The 18,008-nt window shown below is 35.6% G+C and overlaps 1 protein-coding gene across 1 annotated transcript; it reads left to right on the top strand.

Annotated features, from left to right (window-relative positions):
• Positions 1-14,429: 14,429 nt before the first annotated feature.
• On the top strand, positions 14,430-17,494 carry LOC110865737 (germin-like protein 5-1). The gene is made up of 2 exons (XM_022115058.2): positions 14,430-14,669; positions 16,761-17,494. Exons 1-2 carry the CDS (start codon positions 14,552-14,554, stop codon positions 17,297-17,299), a joined length of 657 nt encoding a protein of 218 aa, XP_021970750.1. The 5' UTR covers positions 14,430-14,551; the 3' UTR covers positions 17,300-17,494.
• Positions 17,495-18,008: the final 514 nt, after the last annotated feature.

The following is an 18,008-nucleotide window of genomic DNA, read 5'->3' as shown; positions in this document are numbered from 1 at the left end:
GATGATTGTTCTTGTTAATCTTCATGTTGTCACTTAGTCTTGTTCTTGGAATTCATTTGCATGCTTAAAGTTCTTGTTCTTGAATGTTTGCTCATAAGTATTTACATGTTGTGTTGGAAAGCCCATGTAGAGATTATAATTATTGAATCTTGTTAACTTGTTAGTATGATTCATAGCATGAAACTAGGAATGGTGAGTGCTAATGTGATATGAACAATGATTTGAGCTTGTGTGTGAATTCTTGCATCTAGATTTGGAAAGATCAAAAGTATGTTTATATGAATTCTATAGTTTGTGTTCATGTTTTGTTGATGATTTAGGCCAAAGTTGTTAGCTAGCATGACCATGCTTGTGGTTCATATCAAGAACATGATGATATTGCCAACTACTTGAAACCAAGTTAGGTTGACTAGTGTGTTGTTCATATTAGTTTTCCCTAATTTGTAGAGTTAGGAGTTTTGACAAACAAATAACTCATGTTTAAAGATTAACATCAACTTAGCAAGTGAGCTTAAAAGAATAATTTTTAGGTGATTAGAATGTTAATTCATTTTAAATTTTCCTAAGAATTATAGACTAGGAAGCCTTGATTGGGGACTTAGTTAAATCTAGAATTTGCATCATCACAAATCTTCCTCCTTGTTGTCATATGCTTGTTAGTGGAAACTTAGTTTAGGCAACCCTATCTTAGATATTGTTCTTGTTAGAATTTTTAGTAGTTTATTTATTTGCAAGCTAAGTTAGAAAAATCAACCCAAACATTTGAAAAGGCTTTAAAGTAGCAAAAGTTTAGTATCGAGACACCGCTTCCACGGATTGATATCCGGTTCTTACCGATTAGCTATATTACCACCCGACGGGTACACTTGCCCTTTTGTGTGTGTAGTTAGTTTTTAGGTGAAAACCCATTTTTAAAACTAAATCTGTGTGAAGAAAAACTTAATTAAAAAATATATATAATTCACGCACATCAAACACGCCGCTTAAATCGGAGCACAGGTAGAGTAACGTTACCGATCAATCCGTTGATGGAAACCTTGGCGATCGTAGAGATATTCGTGTTGGTTATTTATCGATTTCGATTAACTACCAAGGGTGATTATGGATTGGTTACAGAAACCACTAGCAGAAGAACCCGACACGTCTTCTATGATGATCCGAAACATTCCGAATAACTAGCAGAAGAACCCGACACAAACAAGTTCTCCACAGTTTGTTATTCAGATCTCTATTCGGTCATCTTTCCAAACTACAACACATGATAACTTTAAACTTTATATTGTGTAATTTGACCAGAAAAATGATTGGAGGTGATTGCTACTTTTAATAAACGGAGTGTTGGACTTCTTGTTCCAAATGCACGCCTAAATTCATCTTTTTTAATCTTTTCTTCGATTTCAACAAATATTTTCCTTTTCCTTCAATTTCTAGAACATTCTCTGTAACATGAAGACGTGTCGGGTTCTTCTACTAGTGGTATTTTAATGAAGTATTGAAGATTGAATGTGCAAACCGCAACCGTTTTTTACTACGGAAATGGTGGCTATGCGAAATACAATCCGCAACCGTTTTTTAGTATGGAAACAGTGGCTATGCGAAATAAAAACCGCAATCGTTTGTGACTATGGGAAACACAAGTTTTCTTTTTGAGCTTGATGGATATCCGTTATCTTTGTTGAGGCGTGCATTGTTTAAAATGCAGGTGTAGTACTGAGATCACTGGACCAGACACATGTCATATAGTTTGTCAGTGAACAAAAGTTATAGATGTAGGAATATAACTAGATGTTACGTGTAGCTTCATTAAACCAAGAACAAAGCCTATTTCAAAACACATGTAGATGAAGTCAAATGTGATCAAACTTGGACATTAGACATAAATCTTGAAGCAAATATGTGGTTCCCAATTGGTTACAGAAACCACCAGCAAAAGAACCCGACACGTCTTCTATCAACTCTAAAACTTGAAAATGGATATGATCGGGTCAAGATCTTTATCTATCATGTCATCTGTTGGTGCATCCATCTGTCGACTTCGTCTTGTATCGAGTCTTGTATGTATATAGATAGATCAGGGCACGTTAGTCGAGAAATCTGTCAGAAATAGGTCAGAGGGTAATTACGCACGAAATTACAGGATGTAATTTCGTACGAAATTAGCTGATAATTTCGCACGAAATTGTAATTTCGTGTGAACATAATTTCGCTTGATCAGGTTCGTGCAAAATTAGCAGCTCTATAAATACCCTTAGTGTATTATCATTTGGTACAAAATTACGAAGGTGTATTCCGGAGCCGAAGTGTCGTTTCGCTGTAAATCTTCGTCAAATCAATCAGAAAGACATTTAAAGTGAATATCTAGCTGAATTGAACTCGATATGTCTGTTTCCGCCTTTCATATTGAGTAGAATACCTCTGAACGACTCGTTTTAGTCGTGAGAACGATCCTACAAGTGGTATCAGAGCTCAGGAGGAGGAGTTCTACCGAATTCAGCTTGATTTCATCAAATTTTCTGACTTCTACACCTTCTTTTCGAAATTGAACAAGTTTTCACAGTTAAAATGGTTTGAATTTCACATATTAGATGCGAAATTGTGTTTTAACAAAGCCTTGAGAAAATTGGACCTAAAATCGAGCTATAACCTAATCAATTTGACAAAAGTTTGACCGACATGATGACATCAGCATAATTTCGCACGAAATAGCCCTCTTGATTTCGCACGAAATTACATTGTGTGGTTAATTTCGTTTGAAATTGTTGCTAATTTCGCACGAAATTAGATTTCGCTTGAGATATTCCATACGAAATTACAATTTCGTTCCAAGAGATTGATTTCGTTTGAATCTGTGTATAATTTCGCACGAAATTGTATTTCGTTTGGTTGGTTCGAACGAAACCACTATTTCGTTTGAAATCACTAATTTCGTTTGAAGATTCTGATTTCGTTTGAAGGTCTGTTGTGCAGGTTATTTCGCTTGAAGAGGTTATTTCGCTTGAAGGGATTTCTTTTGAAATAGATAATTTCGTTTGAAAGTGTCTGATTTTGAAACTTGTTACCGAATCATGGAAGAAGAATTCTATAACGCATTTGCTACATCCCCGACTACTCCGGCTGCCATTGCTCAAAGCATGAATATGGAAAATAAGACTGGAACTTTGCAAAAACTCCCGAAGCTAATGGGAATTGAGGAGTATTATGGTTGGAAAGACCGATTTGATAATTGGGTTCAAGCTAATCACTTGAGATCTTGGGAATGTATCGAGAAAAAGTATGTTAGACCACGTACTGAGTTGGGAGTTATAAAAGCAATTTCTGAATTGTCAGACAAAGAACGAGATATGTACAAAGCAGAAAAGATGATGATTAGTCTACTACAGCAAGCTGTGAAAGAAGACATCTTCATTTTACTTCAACATGATAACACTTAACGTTCGATTTGGGATGCACTTCGTGTTAAGTTTGAGGGAAGTGAGAAGATGATCAGGAATAAAAAGGCATTACTAAAGAAAGAATTTGATCTGTTTACAAGCTTACCGGGTGAGGGTACAAAGAAACTGATTGAAAGATATTGTCACTTAGTTCGTTCGATGTCTTTGTTGGAAATAAACAAAGAACGAGAAGAATGGGTTGATAAATTGGCTGATGCATTACCGCAGAAAGAATGGGGTACATTTTTGATGATTTTAAAGAATACTGGAGAATATGATGGTTTGACAATTTCTCAGTTTATCGAAAAGATTGAAGGACAAGATCTTGAGCAGCAAAAGATTGCTAGGATGAACAATCCAAGTGGTCAATAAGATATTAAGATGTATTACAAAGGAAGTGTTCAGGATGTCGAAGCAAGTCCGAAAATCCAAACTGCTTTCAGTGCAGAAAATTCATCTGGAACAGGTAATCAAAGTTCAAGTAGCAACTGTGGATTTTCTTCATACCCGAATGTTAATCTGAAGAGTTCAACCTCGAGTCATCAGTTTCAAAACACAAACAGCAATAATGGTTAAGTTTTACATTGCAACATCGCGTTGCATCTTCAGAATGGCCAAAACTTCTCTGAAGAGATTGCCAAAAGTCACATGTCATTGCTTGCTACTGTGTTAGAATCTTATGAGGGATTGGTTGCAGGAAGGATCGGAAATCCTATGTTGACAAAAGAGGATTACGATCAGATTGATGCAGAAGAAATGGAGTTGATGGACATTAAATGGTGCTTAGCAAGTGTTTTGAAAAGAGCTGAAAAATTCAAGATGATTACAGGAAGAAATGATTTCTTGGATGCAAATGTTTCTACTTTGGGTTTTGATAAATCTAAAGTTACTTGTTTTCGATGCAGGGAGAAAGGACATTTCAAGAGGGAGTGTACCAACCGAGAAGCAGGAGGAGCTAAGAATCCTTTCGGAAACAATGATTATTATCAAAAAGCAATTTATCTTCAAGTTACTCAGCAGCCTCATAAGCAACAACCATCATCATCAAATGCTATTAAAGACGGAAAAAAGAAGATGATCGAAGAGGCAAATAAGAAAGCTTATTATGGTATCATAGATCAAGATGATGAGAAAGTAGCTGAAGGTTTTAGCTGGGATAAATACGTCCCACCTGATACAAAGCTAGGAGCATTCATTGCAAAAATAGTTCAAGAACCAGATTTGATGAATAAATGGATGAAAGTGTTTGATGTTGAGAAGAATCAAGATGAAGAATCTAGTTCTTCAGATGATAGTTCAGAAAAGACAATAATTTTTTATCAATCACCAACTGATGACAATGGTGATGATGAGGAAGAAATGCATATTAATATTGCAAAAACTCATTTATCTCCTGAAAGTTTTCAATTTTATTTTGCAGATCGATTGGAGAAGTTGAAGGAGAGACGAGCAGCAAAAGAACAGAAGAAGATGAAATGTGAAAGTGTTGTTCAAAAAGAGAAGTCTGAACAAAGTGAAGAAGTTAAAGTTGCTGAGAAGACGGTTGAAGTTGAAAAAGTGGTTGAAGTGGAAAAATTAATTGAAGTTGAAAAGATTGTTGAAGTCATCAAACCGTGTCAAAAATGCTTGGAATCTTGCAAGCAGTGTGAAGAAAAAGATGAAAAGTTAAGTGAGCTTGACAAGATGAAGGAAAAGTTACTGTTTGATCTAAATACGTGAAAGAATGATATGATGTGTTGAACAGAACACTAACTGGTTTACAAAAGACAAATTCTAAAAGAGAAGATACATTGACAATGATGAATGTTGTGATGATGTCAAAGAAGAAAGCTATAAATTTTTACATTGAAGAAAGTGCAAAGTGGAAGCAGGAGTTGGAGACAGAAAATATCGAAAATGAGAGAATTAGACGATTGTTACAAAGTTACTCTAGTTCTGATTATTTGATTGATCGAATTTATCCAACTGTTGCAGGTCTTGAAGCCTTTCAAGATGAGAAGACGGAAGAAAAGGATACTGGTAAGAAACAGAGTGTCAGTTATAACAAGTGTCCGCCTCCGATCTGGGAAGGGTATTCTCCTAGAAAACCGAATGAGGAGCAAGTCAAAAAGGCTGTCAATATAAAGTTAAAATCCGAAACAACTGATGAGTTACCAGAAAACATTGATGTCACGTTCACATCGTCTGACACTGATCATGAGTCTGAGTTAATAAAAAAGGTGGTTGATCAGGTGTTGGATAAAGATGAAGAGTCGGAGTCAAAGTCTGAGTCAGAAACTTCAAGTTCGTCGGTCAACAGTTCAAAACCATCGGTTAAAAGGGTTTGCAATAAAGAATTCTTGTTATCAAAATCTAATTTGAATGAAGAATCAATCAAAGTGGCATATACTTTGAATGATTCGGACAAATTATATTATGATGAGGAATTTCCAATAAGAAGTGTTCAAACTGAAAAGATCAAAAAGGTTTTCAAATTAATAGAAATGAATATTTCTGAAATAAAAGATGTAAATCTTAATGTAAAACCTAAAAAATACACTTCAAGAGTTCAACAAAGATTAAACAAGAAAAAAGGTTACAGTTCTGGTTCTAGTTTTCAAAAGAAACCAAATCATAACGGTAATTTCAAAAAGAAAGGGTTAGGTTTTATTCCACCCGAAAATTACAAAAATGAGAAAAGTTCTAAACCAAAAACTAAATTTGTTTCAGGGACAAGTTCGGAAGAAGAAGCAAAGAGCAAATTCTGGAAGCAATCGAACAAAGAATTCCTTGCGAAGAGGAAAGAAGGAATGAAGAATGAAGTCAATCAAAGAAAGGAGACAAGAACCTGTTTTCGATGTCAAGAAATTGGTCACATAGCCTGGAACTGTCCATTGTTTACCAAAATCAAACAGGAAGTTGTTTTTAAACTTAAAGAAAAAGTTGTTGAGAAAAATGAACCACCAACTAAAAAATTCAAAGTTTTTAGAAACTCAACATATGAAGTTGGAGAGGGTTCAAAAAGATTTTACAAGAAAAGGGGAAATCTTGACAACCAAACATGGGTTGTTAAGAAATCTGATGAAAATCTGGCGATGAATCTGATTCCACAAAATCAGAGGAGCCACAATTTGTTTCAAAAGAAGAAAACTCAGTTCCTCCAATGGATGATGTGAACTTTCCACCATTGAGGACTGATAATTTCAAACAAAAGGTTAGAAAGGTTGAAATCTCGAATCAATTCTATTCAGAGAAGAAAGAATTCGATGTCGAGAAAACATTTAATGGAAATGTGAAAAAGATATTTAGAAAAATGGTCGATGGAAAAGTGAAAGGGGTAAAAGATTTTTATGAAAGAAAGAAGGCAACGTACATCCCGAGTGAAACAGATGAAGAGGAGATCACATCCAAGTTTAGTCAGGCTTGGATGTCTGTTTTTCATATGTAAAAATCCTGACTTGCCGGAACTCCCAGGTTGGTAATCGGGGAGTAGGAATCGGCATCTTTCTTGAGAAATTCACAAGTTGGTAACTGTGATATTTTGGTCTTCAAGTGGTTAATCAGGGACATTAAGTTGTACTTGATTTTCTACAAGTGGTATGTGTTGATAAAAATCTAAAATTGTTTAAATTTTTTTTCCAAGAGGTTGAAGAGAACAAAGTGATGAGTAATCCCCAATCTTACATGTGGTAAAATCAACAAAACTAATTTTCCGGAAAAACCATTTTGATTAAAACATACCTAAGTGTTTTGAAATCATAATGGGAAAATAGTTAGTTGTTAGGGGGAGTTCTGATTGTTTATGCAGAGTGAATGGCGAATTGAAGCAATTCACAACAGTTGTCAAGTTTATTTTCAAGTTTTCTTTAAATGATTTTGGATTTCAGGGGGACTAAGAAATTGCAGAAAAATCCAAAAACAATAGAAAATTTGAAAAGGCTAAAAACATGATAAAACCCTAAAAGCCAAAAACATTAAAAAAATGAAAAAGAGTTTTGTTGTAAAAAGAGGAAATGATAGTACATCAGTGGACTATCATAGCACGCTAAAGAATTGGAAAGTCAAAATGCGATAAACAATCTCACTGAGGATATGCCAGTAGGTTTTTATACATTTAGTAGATTGTTTTCGAGATATAAACATAAATATCAAAACTTACTTATATCGTGGGGAACATCTCTCGGATATATGGGTAACCCTCGAAATCTTGTTTGAAAGATTTTCTATTTCTGACATACTAGGTCTTTATGCGCGGTGATATCTGGGGTATTATACCAGGACTTCTGATTTTGCGGGAGCAATAGCCTAGTCCTCGTATAATACTTTGCAAAAGCTTTAATCTTAAAGCCAGCCCTCAATACAAAAAAATGATGAAACATTGAAAAATGATAATCATGTGCTGTTGAAGAAAAGATCCCCAAATGGGACACACCTAAAGACGAGCCGTCATCTCTTTGTACGAACGGAAGTTCTAGCCTGAGCTCTCACGGTCTCGCATTTATCCATTTACAGATATTATTAGTGTACATTCACCTGTAAGACTGAATATAGAAGTCTGGATATAGGAGTATATTCTGAGGTGGGACACGCGAATAAGTTTAAGTGCTTAAAACATTAATCTCGTATCTCGAAACAGTTGAACTTTGTGTGAAAATTTAAGTGGATCAGTATACTGACAATTTAAGTGAATTGTTTAAAACTTAAAATGTTTAAAGCTTAACGGTGTTGGTGATTTTTCTTAAAAACTGATATGATCCTTTTACACAAACTCACAAAAATAGTGTCTGTAAATATTTCTTTACTGCATTTCATTAAAAAAAAAACAAAACAAAATCAAAAAGATTTTCAGTATGTTTTAGCATAAACTTTTAAAAAATTCAAAAAGATTTTCGACATCTGTGGTTGAAAAGCTTATTTCCAAAATTCAATTGATAAACTTGATGAACATTTTAGGGAGTCTGTGGATAATAAGAAAAGATTTTGAATGTTTGTCTACAAGTAGTCATCAGAAGCTTTTAAATGTTAAATCATTTTATTCTTGTAAGTGGTAAATAAATTTGTCAAATTTTAAATTTGTGAAATTTATTGTGAGGTAGAGATTGTGCAGGTTAGCCAGGTTTTGATACCTGAAAGGAGAGCCAGGTCATGATCTTGAACCTGTGAAAGCCAGACCAGGATCCCGAGCACAAGTCAAAGGGGAGTCTGTTTAACGAAGGGGAGTTTGAATATTGTAGAGACAAGTTCAGATCCTGACGTTCACACAAGCTGATGATGCTGATGAACTTAAGGAATCAAGAGATCTGATCAAGAGAATTATAAAGCTCGAGAGCCAGATTGTGTTCCTGTGAATTCAAGTTCAACATCCGAGAGGGAGATTATTTGTTGGTGCTGATATAAAGAGAAGAGAGATCGGGGATGCTTACATTGTTAGATATTTTGGGAGTGTTCGAAATGACTGATAAAGACTGAAGATTGAAGACTCGACACCGAAGACTTCGTCAACATTCGAGGGGGGGGTCTGTTGGTGCATCCATCTGTCGACTTCGTCTTGTATCGAGTCTTGTATGTATATAGATAGATCAGGGCATGTTAGTCGAGAAATCTGTCAGAAATAGGTTAGAGGGTAATTTCGCACGAATTACAGGATGTAATTTCGTGTGAACATAATTTCGCTTAATCAGGTTCGTGCGAAATTAGCAGCTCTATAAATACCCTTAGTGTCTTGTCATTTGGTACGAAATTACGAAGGTTTATTCCGGAGCCGAAGTGCTGCCGAAGTGTCGTTTCGCTGTAAATCTTCGTCAAATAAATCAGAAAGACATTTAAAGTGAATATCTAGCTGAATTGAACTCAATATGTCTGTTTTCGCCTTTCATATTGAGTAGAATATCTCTAAACGACTCGTTTCGGTCGTGAGAACGATCCTACATCATCGACCAACTGCCCGAAATCTCTTTCATTTCTCATGTTAGGGAGAATGTTCTCGAAATTGAAGGAAAAGGAAAAATGGTTGCTGATGTTTGAGAATTAAACGCATGTACGTGACAAAACAAGGATCGTTCTAATAGATTAAAAGAAGGGGTTTATGGTGTTTTGGTAGGTTGAAAGAGGTGAATGGTCTTGAAAGATTTGTTGAAATCAAAGAAAAAGAGTAACTAGCAGAAGACGTGTCGGGTTCTTCTGCTAGTTATTCGAAATGTTTCGAATCATCACAGAAGAAGTGTCGGATTTGTATTTCCCATAGCCACTGTTTCCGTATACAAAACGGATGCAGTTTGCATATTCAATCTTCATTGCTTTATTAAAATTACAACACACGATAAGTTTACAGTTTATAGGATCCGTACTTAAAGGTCTCTCTAAAATGCAGCTGTAGGATCCGTACTTAAAGGTCTCTCTAAAATGCTTGGAAAATTGCATCAACTCTCCTATATCAACATACTCGTCTCCAGACGCTTAGTTGTTATGAATGACAACTTGAGGGGTCTAGTTAACTTTCAGATTCAGATTCAGGAAGCAAATGATTTGTCAAAAAACATGGTCAACGTAGTAAAATGTGAGCTTTTACACCAACCATATCGAGATACTTTGTGTTAGTTTGATTTGAATTTTGAAAGTTTGAAAGATGTATTCGATGGATGTCCGTTATCTCAACACTTCTCCTTACATTACTGATCCGGAATTGGACAACCGCAACCGTTTTAGTGCTTCTCAATTAGATATTATTTATGAATCATAACTGAAACAGTCGGAAAATAACTAAACCGAACCAACATAGTTGAAGGTGCAAGAGAATGGCGAGTACTCAGTTGTATTTTTAATGATTTGTTTATTATTGGCCATTATTCGACCGAGTAATCAGTTGTATTAATAGATTCCGAAGCTGTTATTTTAGTTGTTTCTCTTGTTAAGTTTCTGAACCAACCGAAATCCACAAATTCTCACAGTTTCTTCGTAGATTCCGTCCGGTTTCAAAGCCAGATGAGGATTATGAGTGTTCTAGACTCGTTCAAAGCCGGTTTATGAAACCGAAGCTGTTATTTCTGTTGTTCAGTACTTCCGAGACGATTCAAGTGAGTCCTATGAAGCAAGTATCTGTCTATTCAATTGAGAGGAATAACTGCATTGTTTAAATCAGAATCAGGGTTCTCAAAACAAGGATCGTTCTAATAGATTAAAGAGAATAAACCATTTTTTACCAATAGTATACGGGCCGTATAATATTATACGGCCCGTATACAATCATCGTATACAGTGTATACGATCGGGTAAATTTTGTTCACAAGCTGTATACGGCCGTATAATAGTATACGACCCGTATTAACAAGGTAAAAAATGATCTGGTAATTTCTTTTCACATGGTGTATACGGGCCATATAATAGTATACGACCCGTATTCTTAGGGTAAAAAATGGTTTATTCTCTTTAATCTATTAGAACGATCCAAAAAACGAAGAACAAAGCCTATTTCAAAACACATGTAGATGAAGTCAAATGTGATCAAACTTAGACATCAGACGTAAATCTTGAAGCAAATATGTGATTCCCAATTGGTTACAGAAACCACTAACAGACATGTCGTGCATTGTTTAAATCAGAATCAGGTTCTCAAAACAAGGATCGATCTAATAGATTAAAGAGAATAAACCCTCGTTTCTTCATCTTCATCTTCAAGAACAATGATGAACAGATGATGTTTTTTTTTTCGCAGAACCGTTAGAATACGTCGACCATAACGAGAACATTGCAGCGACAGTTGAGTCTCCTCCTTCCTTCCCGATGCAATGAGTGAATGGGATGAGTTAGGTTTTTTTGAGAGGAGAGAGAAAGAGTAGAAATAAGAGATGCTTTGAGAGACATAATCGTGGTGGATTGCAGTGGTTTTTGGGTCTAGGGTTGTCAGAGAGAGAAAAGGAGGGGGAGAGAGTCTGATTCAGATTTAAACAATGCACACCTGATTCAGATCTCTATTCGGTCATCTTTCCAAATTACAACACACGATAAGTTTACACTTTATAGTGTGTGATTTGACCGGTTGTATATAACAGAGAGAGTTGGGTTTTCAACAAATCTTTGTGATATAGTAATTTTCAATAATGTAGGAAGAATTGTAGTTATAGAATCCAACAAACCAACAAAATCCGAATACTTCAAACATTCTAAACCATAACTGTGTATGTGTTTGTGCTGTAGAAACCGGTGATGAATTTGTGTATCTGAATCAGGTTCTCAAACAAACACTACTAAAGAAGAGTTGGTATTGAACCAACATTCCTTCAAACATTCTAAACCCTACCTGGAAACCGGTGTATGTGCTTGTGCTGTAGAAACCGGTGGTGAATTTGCGTACACAACCGAAGGTTCAGTGCACGAAAAGTTTCTTACGAAATGTACGTGACAAAACAAGTATGTTGGGAATTAAACGCATGTACGTGACAAAACAAGGATCGTTCTAATAGATTAAAGAGAATAAACCAAGTACAAATCATCTGCTTTCTGAATCTGAATCTGAATGTTAACTTTGAGTCATAAACCCTTTAATCCAAACGCTTCTCTAAAAAAATTGTTTCTTTCCTTTTCATGAGGTAAAACCGGTTTCAACATCAAGGGTTGTTTTTCACCCTGTGTGAGCATTCGAAGCCCGACAAACAGTCTTGCAATTACGTCTTCAATCAAGACCACATTGTTAATTTTAATGATGATTTGAAACATTCCGAATAACTAGCAGAAGAACCCGACACGTCTTATATGATGATTCGAAACATTAACAAACCACAATGGACTCAGACTCATACTACTCACCCTCACTTGAGGAAAAGTTTTCCCAATGACTCAAGATAAAGCAGTTGGTTTGTGTTCATATCAGCGTTGTTTATCACCCTGTGTGAGCATTGGAAGCCCGACCACTAGCAGAAGAACCTGACACGTCTTCTATGATGATTCGAAACATTCACGAACAACAATGGACTCAGACTCATTGTTGCGAATTTGGTTTCTTCGGTACAGGCTGATGAAACCGAAGCTGTTATTTTGGTTGTTCAGTACTTTCGAGACGATTCAAGTGAGTCCTATGAAGCAAGTGTCTGTCTATTCAATTGAGAGATCCCCGTTGAAAACAAGTAGTTGTAATGACGGGACCCTTGATTTCAACGCTTCTCCTTACAACTCTCATCAAATGCCTCACTCTTCCTTTTATTCTGTAAATATTAAATAAAGAATAACACCATGCCCGTAACCCCGCGTTGATAGCTTCCGTTTTATTACAGTTATACGACGCGACTTTTTGTTCTTCAATCTTTGTTAGTTGTTAATGTTTTTTTTCTACTTTTAGAAAGGTTTGACCACCTCACGGCTGTAAAATGTCTCGTGTGATTGGCACCTTAAATCCCTTAAATACTTTGAGAAAAATCTAATTTTCGAAGAATACGGGCCGTATAACAGTATACGGCCCGTATATATCATTCGTATACATAGTATACGACCAGATAAATTATTTACACATGGTGTATACAGGCCGTATACTGTTATACGGCCCGTCTGGAATTAAAAAAACTGAAAAAGTCTGCTGATACAAACTTTGTTAGTTTTTTAAATTCTATACGGACCGTATAACATTATACGACCTGTATACACCATATGTAAATAAATTTTTCCCATGTGTTAATATTAGAAACCTTTACTAATGGAAAGCTAGGCATCTCTCCTTCGCCGATAGATTGACATTAGCGAAGTCGGTTCTCGGTAGCCTCCCATCCTACTTCCTCTCTTTGTTCGCGGCTCCGAAATGCATTCTAAATAAACTTGAAAAAATAAGGAGAGATTTCTTGTGGGGCAAATCTGCTTCGGGTTTCAAAATGAGATGGTTGCGATGGGAATTTATCATTAAATCAAAGAAAGCGAGAGGTATGGGTCTTGGCGGGATTCATTCCTTTAACAAGGCTATGCTCGCTAAGTGGTGGTGGAGACTTAAAGATGACCCGAATCAGATGTGGGCCAAAGTTATTAGCTCGATTCATGCCGCCAATGCTGTTAACAATAATAATTTCCTCCCCATAAAAAAGTCGATTGCGGGGGCGTGGAAGGATATTTATTATGTGGAAAAGGATTTTGCCAAAGTTGGCATCATAATTCAAGATAATGGGGGAAAATGGCAGTGGGTTAATGATCCTAATAGTTCCTTTTCGGTGAAGCAAGTCAGACTTGATCTAGAAGAGGCCGCCAACTCGGGATATATTGAGCCGGTTGCCTATGTTTGGAATTCTTGGGTTCCTCCAAAGGTGAACTACCTGATGTGGAGAGCCATGCTTGGCAAAATCGCTTCTAAAATGGGGTTACGGCAGAGGGGGATTCCGGTTCCCGATGTCGTTTGTCCTCGGTGCGGTATTTGTGATGAAGACCCGCTGCATATATTTGTTAATTGTCTATGGGCCAGGAGCATTTGGTGGTCCATATTGACATGGATGAGGATCAAGTTCCCTACCAGTATTGGCAACATAGTAGAGATGATCGGATATTTAAGGAATTAGCTGGGTGGTTTTAAGTGGAAGAAGATGATTTATTCTATTGCATTGGCAACGGCCTGGAGGATTTGGCTCGCCAGAAATGAGAAAGCTTTTAACGGTAACTTCATCCCGGTTTCTAAATCAGTGGATCTTATCAAGGAAGACGCTTTCATTTGGATTTTTAATAGATCAAAGCTCTCGTCACCATCGTGGGGGAATTGGGTGAATTTTGATGTTGTAGACGTTTTGTAATTTGTGGTTCTGTTGTTCGTTTTCGTTTGTTTTGTTGTTTTGTATCCCCTCAGCTTCTTGCTGACTCTTTATATATATATATATAAAGCGTTTGCCGTTAAAAAAAAAAAAAAAAAAAACCTTTACTAATAATTTGAAAATAACTACTTTTGATGAAAGATTACCGAAGTGGGCCACTGACTTGTCTTAAAGTATAAATTAATAAAGGCCACATAATCAAGACGTAAATATTTAAAAACGTTGAAACAGTCCAGCTGCCGATCTGGTATCGCCATCAGAAAGTCTTCTTTTTCTACTTTCTACCCGGTTTAAATACCACATAACCCACCAACAATTATTCGCACTCAAATTCTCCTTTTCTCCTTGTTGTAATAATCAAGTTTTGCTATGGCTACTTTTGATTACCAGCTGATAATCGGCATGATGATGACCGTCTTCTTAGCTTCCTCTGTCTCTGCAGATCCTGATTTGCTTCAAGATGTTTGTGTTGCTGATCTTACTTCAGGTACAAACTAATCATATTATTGCTTTGTGCTTCAACTAGGGCATTATATGATCTTCATTCTTGAACCCCTTTAGATTCTTGTAAAACTCTACATTTTTTTTTTGTAAAATGCCAAAATGGTCCTTGATAGATTCTTGAAAAACTCTACATTTTTTTTTGTGTAAAATGCCAAAATAGTCCTTGAGTTGAGGCTCATTTTCCATTTCAGTCTAAAAAATAAATCTTTTATATCTCGATCTAGTTTCATTTTTGTTGTTGTTTTCCTAATTTAAATAAAGGGCATAATCGTCATTTTATGTCATAATTTATTCTAATTAAATGGGAAAACGATAAAAAAGGAATAACTAACAGAGAGTTATAAATGAGAAAAAGGACAAAAAAGAAAGAAGTAACAGAAAAAATATTTTAGGACTAAAGTGGTAAAAATAATCTAAACGGGCTTTTTTGACAATTTTTTTTTCTCATTATTTTTATATTTATAATCACTGGTCAAATAGTATATGCGAAGGGAGAAGAAAGATAAGGGTTGGAAAAGTAAAGTCAATGACTTATAGAATAATCTACGGCCTTCTGGTCTTATCTACCTTTTATTTTCTTGAAGTTTTCCACAAGTATGGCACTAATTTTCTGACCAAATTTATGGTTGTGCGATAGCAAATATCTTAAATTTAATGTATGTCAAGCTGCTGAGTTTAGCCTAAGGGGTTTAATTAGTTAGTTTTTTTTTTTTTTAAACGGCGACTATATTTTGGTTAACATGTTTAACGTGCTTAAATAAACCAATGGAGTGGTGGTTTATTGGCAAAGTCAAAACCTTTAAAACACCTTAGTTGGGAAAGGAAGGTCTTAAATTTAAGTCTCACACACAATAGGGGATTAAAAAAATTAGCCGTTAAAAAAACGTGCTTAAGTAAACATGTTAACATGCCAACCCCTTTATATCTCATAAAACATGTTTACAACTCGATCACAGATCATTTAGAAGCCCGTAAACCATTTGACTAGTTATACATATGAGTTCCACGTGTTGCCTATGTGACACGATCCAGAACCTAGCTGACCCTAACCCACAAACCTGACCTGGTCAAAAAGGCCGAAAGTGGAGCAGGTCTTCTAGTTGGTTGAAGAGCAAGACTATTTCAAATTAGTTGTATTGTTTTCATTTCCCACGGCATGCATGTAACTAGGATCATTCATTGCATTTCTCCACTACTTGCAATAATTTAGGAACACTTCATAGAACTAATACTTCCTTATAAATTGTAATCCATTTTGCATTGAATATTAAGAAGAACATTATTGAAAAGTATTGTTCTGTTTCTCTTATCTAGTTCTTGGAGTCTAACCCACTCAACGGGTCTTTGGGGAGATTAGCCATCTCGAATCGACTTCTATCACTATAGTACACACAATTTTATGTTTATCCACATATACGATTGATTGATTTCTATGAAAAGAATTTCGTGTCATCAAATTCCCTATCGTCACCATAAATGTAATATCGTTAAACGTTCTGATATAAGCGGATTAGAAAATGATATGAATAGTATATAGCAGGGGACGTGGCACGATGTGCATTTCTTATTTTTTAATTATATTTTTTTAAAACTTATCATTATTAATCAATCATAATTCATAACACATTTTTTTAATAAAAAATGATCTCATGATTAAAATAAATAATATTTTTTATCCAACAACTATAGTACTATACTTTTATCTATTGTATTTGTATATCTAAAGTGACACATATGGTCTACCTAAGAGCAGAGACTTGTTTGATAAAATATTTTGCTATTTTTTTTTTAATTGTCGTCCATATATGGTGTTGGTCTAATATTATCAAAGTCCAATAAGTTGGAGGGATTATATTGTGAGGTTTATTTTTTTGTGTTTTGTTTTTAAATGGGGGCGCAGATGTTTAGTTCAAAATTCACATAGGTCATTTTGGTTTATATATTTGTTAGGATTAGAGTTTAATTAGGTTTCTGACTTCTAAGCCAATATATAGAACATAACATGTATTTTTTAAGATTAAATGAAACACTAGCTAAATCTTGATCTATGTTTTATTGTAAAAATAATGAACAGGTGTGAAATTGAACGGATTCGAATGCAAAAGCAACATATCAGCTGATGATTTCTTTTTCGCGGGCTTAGCGAAGCCAGGGTCAACCAACAACACTTTCGGTGCAACCGTTACCCCAGCCAGTGTACAACAAATCACAGGGCTAAACACCCTCGGAGTATCCATGGCCCGTATTGATTATGCACCAGGGGGTATCAACCCACCACACACCCATCCAAGAGCCACTGAGATAGTGTTTGTGCTCGAAGGCGAATTGGATGTTGGTTTCATCACCACAGACAATAAACTCTTCTCTAAGACCATCAAGAAAGGCGAAATCTTCACATTTCCGAGAGGTTTAATTCACTTTCAGTTAAACAACGGGAAAGTTCCTGCCGAGGTTATTGCAGCCTTCAACAGCCAGTTGCCTGGCACCCAACGGGTGGCAAACGCCTTGTTTGCTTCGTCTCCAACTGTGGAAGATGTTGTGTTGACTAAAACATTCCAAGTTGGAACCAAACTGGTTGAGAAAATTAAGTCCAGATTAGCTCCCAAGAAGTAAAATCTTAACTACCCAATTACACTCCATTTATGCTTTATTGAAGTTTTTTATTTGTTTTATTGTTTTTTGTATAAATGGTTTATGACATCAGATCTTGTTATAATGTTGTAACCAATTGAAGAGGTTGATGAATACTTCAAAATTAATAAATTTATGTATTATGCACAACTCTTGTCGATAAATTTTACTAATAAATTCTTATTTGCCCTTCTTCATCCTTGTCTTTTTTTTAAGGATGATGAATACATCAAAATTAATCTTAAACATGAAACATGAAAACAAGAAACTGAAATTAGACTCAATATCAATTGACAAAATTACTTGTGACTGAAAGTCGTACTTTGGGCTTGTTTTGCCCCTATCAGGAGAATAACATTTCTATTTTTATTTTTTTTGAACGAACAAATTTCGATTACTGACAGACCACTGTAGTATCATCGTGCCACCAGCGGAACCACCCAATCATATTCATCTCAACTAGACAATAATACCTATACACAAATTCAGGAGGAAACCTAAATTTAGGAAAAACTCCACTTGTGGGAATTGAACTCATGACATAATGATCATAAGGCTTATCTCACCCCCAAGAAGTCACTAGGCTATAATGCCATGGGCAGGAAAATAACATTTCTAAGTTAGATTGTTTACAATATAAATCTCGTTATTTGTATTGTCCAAATTTGTAGTTTGTGTGTTGTCAGTACTT

The sequence above is a fragment of the Helianthus annuus genome, chromosome 6 (assembly GCF_002127325.2).
Source record: "Helianthus annuus cultivar XRQ/B chromosome 6, HanXRQr2.0-SUNRISE, whole genome shotgun sequence".
In the NCBI taxonomy this organism is placed as follows: domain Eukaryota; kingdom Viridiplantae; phylum Streptophyta; class Magnoliopsida; order Asterales; family Asteraceae; genus Helianthus; species Helianthus annuus.
Note: the sequence above shows the minus strand (reverse complement) of the source record. Positions and strands in the feature narration are given on the sequence as shown.

Excerpts from the sequence above, each read along its gene's own strand:
- LOC110865737 (XM_022115058.2), top strand. The coding sequence starts at position 14,552 with ATGGCTACTTTTGATTACCAGCTGATAATCGGCATGATGATGACCGTC. Across the intron at positions 14,670-16,760 it reads TGTTGCTGATCTTACTTCAG|GTGTGAAATTGAACGGATTC; the intron begins GTACAAACTAAT and ends AATAATGAACAG.